This window comes from Podarcis melisellensis, assembly GCF_964234715.1.
Source record: "Podarcis melisellensis genome assembly, chromosome: 7".
Lineage (NCBI taxonomy): Eukaryota > Metazoa > Chordata > Lepidosauria > Squamata > Lacertidae > Podarcis > Podarcis melisellensis.
The window spans coordinates 1,509,632-1,524,859 of record NC_138539.1 but is presented as its reverse complement, the minus strand read 5'-3'; the positions used below and the strand labels follow the sequence as shown (position 1 = coordinate 1,524,859).

The 15,228-nt window shown below is 50.5% G+C and overlaps 1 protein-coding gene and 1 long non-coding RNA gene across 2 annotated transcripts in view; both read right to left on the bottom strand.

The window, feature by feature from the left end:
* Positions 1-15,228, bottom strand: part of LOC309374245 — a 235,934-nt gene that overhangs the window by 151,911 nt on the left and 68,795 nt on the right. The gene's annotated exons all lie outside the window — the stretch shown is intronic.
* On the bottom strand, positions 5,263-12,452 carry LOC309374770 (uncharacterized protein). Its single transcript, XM_081919955.1, has 3 exons — positions 12,148-12,452; positions 8,692-9,704; positions 5,263-6,363 (listed from the first exon to the last, which is right to left on the bottom strand). The coding sequence occupies exons 1-3, from the start codon at positions 12,350-12,352 to the stop codon at positions 5,881-5,883; spliced, it is 1,701 nt and encodes a 566-aa protein (XP_081776081.1). The 5' UTR covers positions 12,353-12,452; the 3' UTR covers positions 5,263-5,880.

Here is a 15,228-nt window from a genome sequence, read left to right as displayed (position 1 = left end):
GTCCGTCCGTCTGTCTCTCTCTGCCTGTCACACAGACAATCTCCAACTCCACCCATTGCTCAGGTGGATCAGGCACTTCAGTATACAGTGGTACCTCGGGTTAAGTACTTAATTGATTCCGGAGGTCCGTAGTCAACCTGAAACTGTTCTTAACCCGAAGCACCACTTTAGCTAATGGGGCCTCCCGCTGCTGCCGTGCCGCCGGAGCATGATTTCTGTCCTCAGCCTGAAGCAAAGTTCTTAACCTGAAGCACTATTTCTGGGTTAGCGGAGTCTGTAACATGAAGCGTATGTAACCCGAGGTACCACTGTACCTGAAGGAGTGTCTTCACCCACATCGTTCAGCCCGGACACTCAGGTCCAGCTCCGAGGGCCTTCTGGCGGCAGTGGCGTAGCGTGGGGGGTGCAGGGGGGCCCGGCCGCACCGGCCGCAACATCTGGGGGTTAGGGTTAGGGGGCACAAATCCACGGGTTAGGGGGCGCAAATTACTTGCCTTGCCCCGGGTGCTGACAACCCATGCTACGCCACTGTCTGGCGGTTCCCTCCCTGCGAGAAGCCAAGTTACAGGGAACCAGGCAGAGGGCCTTCTCGGTGGTGGCACCCACCCTGTGGAACGCCCTCCCACCAGATGTCAAAGAGAAAAACAACTACCAAACTTTTAGAAGACATCTGAAGGCAGCCCTGTTTAGGGAAGCTTTTAATGTTTAATAGGTTATTGTATTTTAATATTGTGTTGGAAGCCGCCCAGAGTGGCTTGGGAAACCCAGCCAGATGGGTGGGGTATAAATAATAAATTTATTATTATCATTATTATTATTCTGGGCATGGAAGCAGAGGAAGTAGGCCAGATGTAAGAATTACAGAACTTAGTTGGTAGGGACCCCACGGCTGCAGGATCTGATCTCTTTCTGCAGGGCCTGGAGGACAGAGTTGTTCCGCTTGGCCTTTGGCTTGGAATCAACTTGATCCCTTTCCCCTCTTTCCTTTTTCCTTTTTCCTTCTGTGATGGAGATGGGACGTGGGTGGCGCTGTGGGTTAAACCACAGAGCCTAGGACTTGCCGATCAGAAGGCTGGCGGTTCGAATCCCTGCGACGGGGTGAGCTCCCGTTGCTCTGTCCCTGCTCCTGCCAACCTAGCAGTTTGAAAGCACGTCAAAGTGCAAGTAGATAAATAGGTACCGCTCCGGCGGGAAGGTAAACGGCGTTTCCATGCGCTGCTCTGGTTCGCCAGAAGTGGCTTCGTCGTGCTTTTGACGTGCTTTTGAACTGCTAGGTTGGCAGGAGCAGGGACTGAGCAATGACATGCTTTTGAACTGCTAGGTTGGCAGGAGCAGGGACTGAGCAATGGGAGCTCACCCCGTCATGGGGATTCGAACCGCCGACCTTCTGATCAGCAAGTCCTAGGCTCTGTGGTTTAACCCCCAGCGCCACCCGCATCCCTATTTAAGTTGTATTTTAATCAACTGTTTTTATACCTGGTGTTAGCTGCCCTGAGGCCTTGGCTGGGGAGGGCGAGGTATAAATAAAAATTATTAATTAATTTATTATTATTATTATTATTATTATTATTATTATTATTATTATTATTATCTGTCCAACCCCCTCCAATACAGGAATCTCAAGTAAATCATCCATGACAGGTGGCCCTCCAACCTCTGCTTAAAAACCTCCAAGGAAGGAGACCTCTGCTCCACTGTCCAACAGCTCTTACTGTCAGAAAGTTCTTCCTAGTGTTTAGTCAGAATCTCCCTTCCGGTAACTTGCCTCCTTTTCCCCAGAATAAACATACGCAGACCCCTGGGCATTTTGGCCACCCTCCTCAGTTAGACTTCTTCACCAGCTGAGTGTATGTAGTGACTGGGTCATTAAAATAAAAGGCTGCTCACAATATCTTTGCTTACTTCTATTTTTGAATATATAATAATCAAACAGCTGCAACTCACCACCCCTCACAACTCGATGCCAGCGCTACACAAAACACATGGTCAACTTACCGGTAAATACAGTTTTCAAATAATCAATTACCCTACCACATTACTGCATTTGGTGCAGCAGTTAAACTCCCCCTCTAATTATTTAAATTGTCAAGAGACCACAGGTGTGTTCAATTGTCAAGAGCTCACAGGTGTGTTGCCATTCAGATCAATACTACAAACATGCTTCTGAGTAGCACCATTGACCACCTCCATATTAGGAAAACCCAACATCCTCTGCACACCTTCCAGCTTGTCAACATCCTCCTTAAATTGTGGTGCCCAGAATTGGACACAGTATTTCAAGTGAGAGCAGTACTATTGCTTCTCTTGATCTGGACACTAGATTTCTGTTGATGCAGCCTAGAATAGCATTAGCCTTTTTTGCTGCTGCATCACACTGTTGGCTTGTAGTCTACTGTTGTTGTTATTTAGTCATGTCTGACTCTTTGTGACCCCCTGGAGTAGAGCACGCCAGGCCCTCCTGTCTTCTACTGCCTCCTGCAGTTTGGTCAAACTCATGCTGGTAGCTTCAAGAACACTGTCCCACCATCTCGTCCTCTGTCGTCCCCTTCTCCTTGTGCCCTCCATCTTTCCCAACATCAGGGTCTTTTCCAGGGAGTCTTCTCTTCTCATGAGGTGGCCAAAGTCTTGGAGCCTCAGCTTCAGGATCTGTCCTTCCAGTGAGCACTCAGGGCTGATTTCCTTCGGAAAGGATCGGTTGGATCTTCTTGCAGTCCATGGGACTCTCAAGAGTCTCCTCCAGCACCACAATTCAAAAGCATCCATTCTTCGGCAATCAGCCTTCTTGATGGTCCAGCTCTCACTTCCATACTTCACTCCTGGGAAAACCAGAGATTGAACTAGACGGACCTTTCTTGGCAAGGTGATGTCTCTGCTTTTTAAGATGCTGTCTAGGTTTGTCATTGCTTTCCTCTCAAGATGTGGTCTACGAAGACACCCTAGATGCTTTCCACATGTCCTGCTGGCAAGTCAGGTGTCCCCCACCCTATATTTGTCCATCTGTCATGGGTGAAGCATCTTCTTGGCAGTCTCAATTCCATCTTCTTTCCCCCCCCTTCCCTCACCTGTTGTTCTCACCTGGTCCAGGACCAGGACCAGGAAGAAGACCTTATACTTATACACCTTGCTCAGTATTGTGCAGCCTTGACTGGCAGAGGCTTGCCAGGGTTTTGGGCAGCCCGACCTGGATCTGTCATGGCTGGCTGGGTTGAGGAGAGTTGTAGTCCAAGCTGGCATTCCCACCATTCCTTCTGCCTACCCAGAACCTTTTGCACCAGGCGCAACACAATCACAAACCCTTCCAGATCTGTTGTTGTTATTGACACCTGTCTGTCTTGAGAGGCAATGGAGTGCGCCTCCAGGGAATGGAGCTAAAATGCTGCGTTGGTAGCACCTAAGGGTGCAACCTGGGCAGGGTGCTTGGAGGTCCTGGGGTGCTCAGATGATGAGACCCCCCTCTCGATCTTTTTTTTTATTATAAAAAAGGTAAAGGGACCCCTGACCATTAGGTCCAGTCGTGGCTGACTCTGGGGTTGTGGCGTTCATCTTGCTTTACTGGCCGAGGGAGCTGGCGTCCAGCTTCCGGGTCATGTGGCCAGCATGACTAAGCCACTTCTGGCGAACCAGAGCAGCGCACAGAAACGCCGTTTACCTTCCCGCCGGAGCAGCACCTATTTATCTACTTGCACTTTGACGTGCTTTCGAACTGCTAGGTTGGCAGGAGCAGGGACCGAGCAACCATTGCGGGGATTTGAACCGCTGACCTTCTGATCGGCAAGCCCTAGGCTCTGTGGTTTAACCCACAGCGCCACCCGCGTCCCTTCTCTCGACCTTGATGATGTGGCCCAAACGAAAGCAAAACGAGACATTTGGCACCAGCTGGGCTGCCGGAAGGAGCCATACAAGGAGCCACCCAACCGCCTTAGCGACTCCACTCCAGTTTTGCGTGGGGTTCACTCCTTAGCCTTTTCTTTTCCCCTATATATTTCCCACATAGGGAGCTTAGGGTGGGATAGCAGCGTCTCCACCCCCATCGTCCAGCCCGGACACTGAGGTCCAGCTTCAAGGGCCTTCTGGCGGTTCCCTCCCTGCGAGAAGTGAGGTTACAGGGAACCAGGCAGAGGGCCTTCTCGGTGGTGGCGCCTCCCCTGTGGAACGTCCTCCTAGCAGATGTAAATGAAATAAACTACTATCTGACTTTTGGAAGACATCTGAAGGCAGCCCTGTTCAGGGAAGTTTTTAATGTTTGATGCTTTATTGTATTTTTAATATTTTGTTGGAAGCTGCCCAGAGTAGCTGGGGAGACCCAGCCAGATGGGCAAGGTATAAATAATAAATTATTATTGGGTCAGAGATTTCCTTCTCCTTGATGGGTTCTCCTCCCAGGTGGAAGAGCCCCACCTGCCCCTCATCTCCCTTTACAGAACATGCAGAAGCCGCCTTTTTGACCACTGGACCCCCTCTTGGTCTCGTCCGCTCCATCTGCCGGAGCCTGTCTTCAATCCTTTATTACTGCACTTTGCTTTACCTAAGTCGAGCTAGGATTATAATACGTCAGAATTTTGGGGGTTCTTCCCTTGTTTGAATTTTGGTCATTTAATGTTTATGATTTTTCTATCTCCTTCTGAGGAAAAGGAATAGTTCAGTGAAACGAGCTTTGTAGCCGGCATCCCGTTAAGGCTTTGTTCTATTTTAGGTTTTTGATTTTTATTATTTAGTTGATTTCCACAAGATAATATTTATAGTCGATTACTTCTCGTTTCAGGGATTTTCACGGTACAGTGGTATCTCGGGTTAAGTACTTAATTTGTTCCGGAGGTCCGTTCTTAACCTGAAACTGTTCTTAACCTGAAGCAACACTTTAGCTAATGGGGCCTCCTGCTGCCGCCACACCACCGGTGCATGATTTCTGTTCTTGTCCTGAAGCAAAGTTCTTAACCCGAGGTACTATTTCTGGGTTAGCGGAGTCTGTAACCTGAATCGTCTGTAACCCGAGGTACCGCTGTATTTCATTTGTTTTCTGCAATTTCTCAATTCTGTGACTGTCTTTTTTCTATTGGTTTCCTAGGGTGTGGCCTCTGTCGTCTGCAGACAGCCTCTGGGAGCCGCAGGTGAGAGTTGAGCGCAGCGAGGGGCTCCAAGGTAGACCAACTACCCCAGAAGGAGCAAGGTGTGTCCTCCACAAGGGGTTCCAGCCCTCCCCTAACACCCTCCCCCCACATCTTCCTTCCTACCCTTTGTCAATCAAGCAAGGGACGCATCATCTCTTCATCTACACAGCTGCATCACAGCCATGGTTTATTCATACTCACACACCAGCTTGAATTGCATCACACACACCCCACGGCTTCCATGGAACAGGCCATTGGACCTGCTCTCACCCAGTGGCAAATATCCCGTGTTGCATGCAAGCAAGCATCCTTTTCACACGGGGCTCGGAAGCCGCTGGGAAAACCTACCTACTGGCAGGGATACTGCTTCACCTTGCTGCCCCCTCCCTGCCCCCCATTGCAGCTGTGCCCACAGCAGGCCCAGGGTGCCACCTGCAACCCCTTGGCCCATCACTCTGTCTTCTCAGAGATCCCTTTGGCGTGGCAACTTTGGGCGCACAGTCTCCAGCTCCAGACCCACGGCAGAGAGCCCTGGGCTGGCGAAGAGGGAGAAGCACGCTCCCTACGTTTAGCATGCCCTTCCCATGGGCAGCGCCAGGGTATGCCCGCTTCCGGTTCTGCCACCTGTTCCTGTCCTGCCTTTGCAGATGAACAGCCCCTGCTGGCGTCGGAGCCACTACCTTTCGGAGCCTCGCCCACGCTGTGGTTCCCTCATCCACATCGCCACAGGCTTTCCTCGTGTCCAGTCCCTGGGCATCTCGAGCTGACGGATCTAGTAGTGCCCTCGCAGTCTGTCCATGAAACTGGGCTTGGCCGTTCGCTCCCTCGCCTGGTGGCGCTTTGGGGGCCCCTCTGGCACTGCCCGGAACCTGGGCTCCTCACGCGGCGTCTGCTCCGCTTCCTTGGCATGGGGCTTCCTTGCCTTGGCGCCGCTGGCCTGCTGGTGGCCTCGCCTGCCGTTCCCACGCGCCTTGCCCGCCCTTGCCCGCTTCTCCAGCTCCCTCTGCCGGGCAGACAGGTACGCCTTCTCCCTCTCCACGATCTTGGCCTCCCTCAGCGAACGGCGCTCAAAAGCCTCCACGATCCGGGGGATCCGGTTCTCCGCCTGCAGCTGCACAGCCACCTCCTCGGCGGAGGGGTCCGGCTTCTTGTTGCCGGAGACCAGGGTGGCACGGGGCCTCTGCTGCTCACAGAAGAGGCAGGAGCACGTGGCGGGAGAGGTGCTGGCGTCGTCGCAGGTGTGGAGCCCGGGAGCCTGCAGGAGGGGAAACCAGTGAAAAAAGGACAGTCAGAGACCCAAGAAATTACACAGAACTAAAGAAATTACCGTGCAAATCCCTGAAACGAGAAGTAATCGACTACAGAATAACAAAAATTAAAAAATAAACTAGAATTAAACAAAGACTTAACGAGGTGCCGGCTGCAAAACTTGTTTCACTGAACTAATCAGTTTCCTCAGAAGGAAAAAAAGAAATTATAAGATTTTAAGTGATATCAAATAAGCTCAAGAGCAGGGCTAAAAATGCTTCCTCAAGTTTACAAAGAAGGTATGAAAACCTCAGTGACAAGTTTTAAACATAGCCCTATTTAAGAGAATCAAGCAGCAGTGATAAGAAATTGAGGTTTTAAAGTTTCAAACCAACTGAAAAAAAACAGGGCACAAACTCAAAAAAGTTTTAAACATAACCCTATTTAAGAGGACCAAGCAATAGTAATACAAAATTAAGGTTTGAAGTTTCAAACAAACTCAAAAACAGGGCAGAGACTCAAACAAGTTTTAAACATAGCCCTATTAAGAAATTGAGGTTTTACGTTTCAAACAGACTCAAACACAGGGCTGAAGCACTCCTGACTGCTGATGTTAAGGAATGATTTTTGTGATTCTATAGTCAATTGCTTCTCGTTTTATGGATTTTCACGGTAATTTCTTTTGTTCTGTGAGGGGAAAGGCAGAAGGGCAGGAAGCGGAGGCTCAGCGGGTTTAGGGCATGGTTACCAGATTTTTTTCAATGAATCCAGGGACACATATTTTTCTTTTTCCTTTTTTAGCTGAGTAGCAACAGAGAGTCAGTAGTGGGGATAGTGAGGTGAAAGACCCTGGGCCCAAGCACACATGCATATTGTATAAAAGTGCAAAGCCCTTCTTTTGCACCCTGTGAAACATAAATGTGCAGTTTTTAAAAAACTGGGCAACAGTCACCTGCCCGTGACTCCCCTGATCTCCTGACCCATTCCTCATTTTGACTGATCGGGGGAGGCTTGGGAGTCACAGGGTTTCCCAGTTTTTAAAAAATTGCACATTTATGTTTCACAGGGTGCGAAAGAAGGGCTTTGCACCTTGCCTGGCAGAGAAACCGTGCACCTTGTGCCCCTCCTGGGCAATGCCCGCCCGCCGGTGACTCCCAAGCCTCCCCTGATCTGTCAAAACAAAGAGGGAAGGGGGCAGGAGATCTGTACTGTTGGACATCCCTGGTTCCCCTTCGGCAGTGGCGACGGCAGCGGGCAGCTCCTGAAGCCAGCCAGAGCCAACTGCGATACCAGGCTGGCTCTGGGCTGCTGAGGCTGCCGCTGCCATGTTTCCCGGGGACAGATTTGCAAATCCGGGGACATTCCGGGGATGGAATTTGTCCGGAGACAGATTTGCAAATCCTGATTCGGCAGCCTCTTATGGGAGCCCCACAGCATCCGCCCTGGGGAACGCCCTCCCATCAGATGTCAAGGAGATAAACAACTCTTTGACTTTCGGAAGACATCTGTACAGAAGTTTTTAATGTGTGATATTTAATAATAATAATAATAATAATAATAATAATAATAATAATAATTTATTTGTACCCCACCCATCTGGCTGGGTTTCCCCACCCATCTGGGTGGCTTTCAGCAAAGATTAAAAATACATTAAAATGCCACACAGTAAAAACTTCCCTGAACAGGGCTGCCTTCAGATATCTTCTAAATGTCAGGTAGTTGTTTTTCTGTTTGACATCCGGTGGGAGGGTGTTCCACAGGGCGGGTGCCACCACCAAGAAGGCCCTCTGCCTGGTTCCCTGTAGCTTTGCTTCTCGCAGGGAGGGAACCGCCAGAAGGCCCTTGTCGCTGGACCTCACTGTCCAGGCAGAACGATGGGTGTGGAGACGGTTCTTTAGGTATACTGGACCGAGGCCGTTTAGGGCTTTAAAGGTCAGCACCAACACTTTGAATTGTGCTCGGAAACGTACTGGGAGCCAATGTAGGTCTTTCAAGACCAGTGTTATGTGGTCTTGGCAGCCGCTCCCAGTCACCAGTCTAGCTGCCGCATTCTGGGTTGTAGTTTCCGGGTCATCTTCAAAGGTAGCCCCACGTAGAGTGCATTGCAGTAGTCCAAGTGGGAGATAACCAGAGGATGCACCACTCTGGCGAGACAGACAGCGGGCAGGTAGGGTCTCATTTTGCATACCAGATGGAGCTGGTAGATGTTTAACGGTGGTCTTAAGAGTTGTCCAGAGTGTCTGGGGCAGCCCAGTCAGATGGGTGGCATATAAATAACATCATCATCATCATCATCATCATCATTATTCCCCAGCCCTTCCCTCTGCCCCCTCACCTGATGAGTAGGATCCTCTTCCTGATGGCTCTTCATTCTGTGCCTGATGTCAGCTGTGGGGTCCAGACTTGGACAGCCTCTTGCCTCTCCCCAGGAACCCCTTTCCTTCTGATCCAGTGATCCATACATAGGTGGCCACCCCAGAGTGCCTGGGCTGCCCCGACGCCCAGCCCCACGCCCCTGTTGCCTTGGCTGGGCCGGAGGGTCTTCGGCCGGCGTCTCCTCCAGCCACTGCTGAACTTTCAAAAACCGGTCTGGCACCTGCCGCCGGCAAGGGGGCCCCGTCCTTTCCCTCTGGCGGGGGGCACTCAAGCCCGCTCTCTCCTTGCCTTCCGGCAGACTCCAGCCATTCTCCTGGAGGGTCTCCATGCCCGCTGGTGTGTCCCTGTTAAACGCTTGGCAGGCGGTACAACTCTGGACGTGGCTGATTCTGCAGTGAGGCAGGATCCGTGCTGAGCTGCTGACAGCTGTGGAGGGCCTGCTGCTCCCCTGCCGCCAATAGACGCGCTCCGACGCCTCGCCTTTGCCAGTGAGACAGTGCCGTAGGGGCCGAGGGCATGGCTGGCAGCCGTGGGCATGGGTGGCATCTCCTCTTCCTTGCGTTGCGCGGCTGTGATCCTGCCTCCTGCGGTTTCGCTCGGGGCCAGCGTGTTCCTTCTTGGGGTCCCTCCAGGGGCCGCTGGGATCTGCGGGGTCTTCCTGAGGGGTCCCCAGGTCCTCGCAGCGGTCGGATAGGTGGGCAGAGCCACCGGTCCAGGCTTTCAGCTTCTGGGAGAAGAAAGTGTCCAGTTTCTCTGCAGCGTTGCGGTTGAACAGGGATGCCCTCTCTATACCCAGGCTGGGCGAAGATCGCACGTGCGGGCACAGCGGTGGCTGATGCCCCTCGGGATCCTTCGGGCGGTTCCGCACCGGATCCTTACAACCCCGGAGGTGGCTTTGGCAATCGGCGTGATCCATCCTTCTGGGCAGGTTCGGCTTTCCAAGGCTGCATTCTCGGATGGATCTAGAGAGCTCTAAAGAGAAGTGAAACCAGGAAGACTCAGTGAAAAAGTGTCTCCGATTCATGGCCTCCTAGTACATCTTCTTTCCACAACTGAGAGTCCTCCAGATGTTTTAGACTACAATACCCATCAGCCTCAGCCTGCACAGCTTGGCAGGGGCTGGTGGGAGTTGTACAGTCATAGGTAAAGGTAAAGGGACCCCTGACCATTAGGTCCAGTCGTGGCCGACTCTGGGGTTGCGGTGCTCATCTCGCTTTACTGGCTGAGGGAGCCGGCGTACAGCCTGCGGGTCATGTGGCCAGCATGACCAAGCCGCTTCTGGTGAACCAGAGCAGCGCATGGAAACGCCGTTTACCTTCCCGCCGGAGCGGTACCTATTTATCTACTTGCACTTTGACGTGCTTTCAAACTGCTAGGTTGGCAGGAGCAGGGACAGAGCAAGGAGAGCTCACCCCGTCATTGCGGGGATTCGAACCGCCGACCTTCTGATCGGTAAGTCCTAGGCTCTGTGGTTTAATCCAAAGTGCCACCCGTGTCCCTGTACAGTCATACCTCGGGATAAATATGCTTCAGGATAGGTATTTTCATGTTGCGCTCTGCGGCAACCCGGAAGTTAACGGAGCACGTTACTTCCGGGTTTTGCCGCTCGCGCATGCGCAGTCAAAATGATGTCATGAGTATGTGCGGAAGTGGCGAAACACAGATGCGTCTTACGTTCTATTCAGGATGTGAACGGGGCTCCGGAACGGATCCCGTTCACATCCCAAGGTACCACTGTAGTCCCTCCCAAGCATCTGGAAGGCATCAGGCTGGTAGAAAACTAAGTGACAGGAGGAGCCAGCAATAAATCACACTGTGCACGTTGGAGTTAACCCTTTCTTAGAAAGAACACGACCTGCACAGACTTGGTGGCGTGTCAGGCCTGAGGAGCACAGCTGCTCATCCCAGGTGGGTCTTGCCCTATGGACCAGTTTCTGAGACCAAAGGTCCCTACCTCCATAGCTGTCAACTTCCCCCTTTTTTAAAGAGAAATTCCCTTATTCCGAATAGGATTCCTCAGAAGAAAAGGGAAAAGTTGACAGCTATGCCCTACCTCCCCAGGGCTTTTTCCAAGCAATTGGAGACTGCGCCTCCATGGTTCCGCCCGCTTCATGCCTCTTCTGGTTCAGGGAGACCAGGTTGGAGGGGAGCTTGTCGCAGTAGGACACCCATGGTTCTTCACCAGCCTGACTCATCTCGGCCTCTTGACCTCCCTTCTCTCCTGCTTCAGCTTCTGTCTCTGAATCTGGACTGCTCTCTGCCACAAACTCTCCCTTCTCACCAAGTTTCTGACACCGCCTCCTTCTAGTCTTCTCCCTTTGACCACTCATGGTTGTACCACCACCACTCCCTGGGTTCTGAGCCTTCTTCCCTTGGGCTTCCCCAGCTGGGGGAGAAGCCTCTGCATCTAACAAGTCCAAGACACTCCGCTTAGGATGGAGGTCATGAATCCATTCTTTGTCTGAATCTGCCCTTTGGGGCTACTGGGAGCTATAATTCAGCAAAGCCCAGCAATTTGGGGCAGCAACTGCTTCTCCTTCCCAAGGTCCTTCCAGTTCATGTTTATGGCTTCCTTCTTATCTAGGCAGGATTTAACCTCCTTCCACAGGGCCTGTAAGACAGAGCTATTCCGCTTGGTTTTCAATCTGAATTTAGCCTGATCTTTTATTCCCTTTCCTTCCCTCCCTCTCCTCTTTTTATGAAGATTACCCACTCTGGGATCCCACAGCTAATTCTCCCCTGGTCTCCTCACTGGCCCAAATAGGACCAATTCAGCCAGCTAGCCCTGGAGACTATCTAATGCTTATTAGATGGATTCCCCCCAAATTGATTTCTGAACTTTGAATTTTATTGTTATTCATGTTTTTATACTGTATTTTATGCTGCTTCTACAATTAAATTTGTTTTAAATTTGTTGTTAGCTGCCCTGAACCCGGTTTTTGAACTGGGAGGGGCGGGGCATAAATAAAAAATTATTATTATTATTATTAGAAGTCAATAATAATAATTTATACTCTGCCCATCTGGCTGGGTATAAACTTGGGAATGGCATGGCATGGGGAAAGTGGGTAGAGAACAGTTTTTCTCCCTCTCTTATGGCATTAGAACTTGTGGACTTCCCATGAAGCTGAATGTTGGAAGATTCAAGACTGTTAACCTCTGGAACTCCCTTCCTCAGCAGGTATTGATGTCCACCAACCTGGATGGCTTTAAGAAGAGGATTGGACAAATTCCTGGAGGAGGAGAGGCTATAGCCAGGACGCTTCTGCTCTGCCTCCACAGTCGGAGGCAAACCACAGGAGGGGAGCATTGCTCTTGTGTTCGAGTCCTGCTTGTGTGCGTCTCACAGGTATCTGCTTGGCCACTGTGAGAATGAGATGCCGGACTAGACGGGCTAAACTCTTCTTGGGCTTACCAGAAATAATGGACGCCGTTGAAATCTCACGATCTCCCCACGGCCTGCTGGCATTGTTGACGTAGTCCTGGTCAGTCTCCCAGTCGTCCTCTTCCTCCTCCGTGTCGTGAGAAAACCGCCTGGTCTGCTCTGGCCGCCTGTGGTCCCTGCTGCTCCTGCAGGCGTTTGGAGACCGGCCGGCCCAGGGACACCCGGTCTGGGCCATGTGGGAGGACCAAGAAGTCCTGGCACTCAGCCACGAGGTCAAGGCTGGTTGCACCGAGAGCTGGGCGGACCGAGCACGGCCTCTGACCCAGCCCAGGTTGGTAGAGTCTGCCCACTGTGATGTCAGTGTGCTGTCATGCGTGGTTCTTCTGCACAACACTCCGCCAGAGCTGCATTCTTTGGAGGGGGGTATGGCGCATATTGGAAGGACCAGTGGAGTCCTCGGTTTTGTCAGCTGTCTGGCTTTGCCAAAGGGTGTTGGGGAGGGCTTGAAATGGGAGCATGGAGGAGTTGGAAGAAGAACAGAAGGGCAGCCCAATCGTCCAATGTCTCATTCTGCCCGTTCCCTTTTCTGGCCACTTCTGGGTTGCCGCGATGTTTGTTTGCGAGGTTGCGCACATACTGAATGCAACCAAAACAGCATAGTGGTACCTCTGGTTGCGAATGGGATCCGTTCCAGAGTCCCGTTCGCAACATGAGCAGAATGCAATCTATGTCTGCGTGTGTTGCAATTCACCTCGTCTGTGCATGCGCGTGACATCATTTTGCACATCTGCGCATGCGGCGAAACCCGGAAGTAACCCTTTCCAGTATTTCCGGGTTGCGCAAGATGCAACCTGAAAAAATGTATCATGAAGCAAACGCAACACGAGACATGACTATAGTTGCATGCAAACTTCCATGGTGCATCCTCTTCCATGTTACACCTCCCCCCTAAGGACTCCTCTGTGTAGGAATGTTGAGGATAGTAGGAAAGGATATATTAAATAAGTCTTATCATTCCTTCACTCACGCTAGCAGAGCAGACTCCCCTCAATATAGCTGGAAGCTAGTTTGCAGATTCGTTTGAACCTCTTTGTTGTTTAGTCATTTAGTCGTGTCCGCCTCTTCGTGACCCCCTGGACCAGAGCACGCCAGGCACTTCTGTCTTCCACTGCCTCTTGCAGTTTGGTCAAACTCATGCTGGTAGCTTTGTCCAACCATCTCATCCTCTGTCGCCCCCTTCTCCTTGTGCCCGCCATCTTTCCCAACATCAGGGTCTTTTCCAGGGAGTTTTCTCTTCTCATGAGGTGGCCCAAGTCTTGGAGCCTCAGCTTCAGGATCTGTCCTTCCAGTGAGCACTCAGGGTTGATTTCCTTCAGAATGGATCGGTTGGATCTTCTTGCAGTCTATGGGACTCTCAAGAGTCTCCTCCAGCACCTTAATTCAAAAGCATAAATTCTTTGGCGATCAGCCTCCTTTATGGTCCAGCTCTCACTTCCATACATCACTACTGGGAAAACAATAGCTTTGACTATATGGACCTCTTAGTTAAGATTATTCTGCCCGGACACTGAGGTCCAGCTCCGAGGGCCTTCTGGCGGTTCCCTCACTGCGAGAAGTGAGGTTACAGGGAACCAGGCAGAGGTCCTTCTCGGTAGTGGCACCCACCCTCTCTGTCTCCTTTTAGGGAGAGATTGGCATCAGGATCTGTCCCATCTAGCAGGGGAAGGAGAGAATAGCCCTATATTCCTAAAGACAGACAAGGAAAACATTTGAATGTGCTGCAGCCGTTCTTAGGTTTTGGAGGAACATTGAGTTCCAAGGGGAAACAAAAGGATTGACTTCTTGCCAGATCAGACCCAAAGCTCCTCTAGTCCGATCCTTTTCAATCTGTGGGGCGGTTTCTGGAAAGGCCCCTTTACTGTGCCAAAGTACCCCTAGAACCCTTTGGGCTAACCAGAATGGGCTTCCGCGGAAGCATAAACCTGCCCTCAAAGGGGTGTTCCTAGTGTTAGAATGCACTGCAGTTCTGGGCCTTTCTGATTGTAAGCTCCTTGGAGCAGAGACCTTGCAGACCACCACTCCAGATGACAACAGTGGTAAAAGTGCAGGGAGATTTGTGCCAGCTCACATCTACTCAGCCTCTCCAGGAAGAACAGCAACACTTCTCTGTTTGGGTCACAGCCTGCTCTAGAACTGGCACAGAGTGGTTTCCGATAATCTATGTTTACCCTTGAAATACATTTATGATGTTTGGTATCAGGGCCGGCCCACCCATGTGGCAAGGTCAGGCAGCTGCCTCAGGCGACAAGGTCCACCGGGACAGCAGATCTCAATGTCAATATTTCTTGCCTCCTTGTTCCTGCTGTCAATCTTCCCTCGCCCCTTCTTCCCTAGAGGCGGGGATACAATTTTGGGGTCTGCCTCAGGTTCCAAAATGTCTTTGGCTGGCCCTGTTTGGTGTAAGTCAAGTCTAAATTGTTGTTGTTGTTGTTATTATTATTATTTTGTATACAGTACTGCCATTGATCCAAAGATCACAAGCCGGTTCACAACATAAAGCTTTAAGGGTGTTTAAAATTGTGTACACTTGGAAAACATTGGCAACATTAAGATATATTCAACAGTGTAAATAAGTTTTGATGGATGTAATAATGGAATACTGAACACTTTATATAAAATATGCAGGGATTTATGTTATGCAAAACGAACCAAGGAAGGAGTGGAAGGGAAGTCATTGATATTTGAAGGTTGTTTAAATGAATATTCTAAATTGTAAAACAGGAAAAAATGAATAGAATTTTTTTTTTTAAAAAAAAGGATGCTAAAAAATTGCAAGATGGAAAGGCAGGGCGACGAAAGAAGAATGGCAGACAAATTTAATGGACTAAGCAGAACTGGATAAAACGAGAGGAAGGATTTGAAACCTGCGGGACCAGAGACTCACAGAAGATTGGAAGAAATATATGAACTATTTGAAGAGCAACTGTAATCAACAAATTACACTAGTAGGATTACAAGAAGTCTTGTAAGGAGAAATATATGATATATTGCAAAGAAGAGAGAGATTAGTTATGAGATTTAAATGTAATAGTGAAAGTAAGAAATGTATAT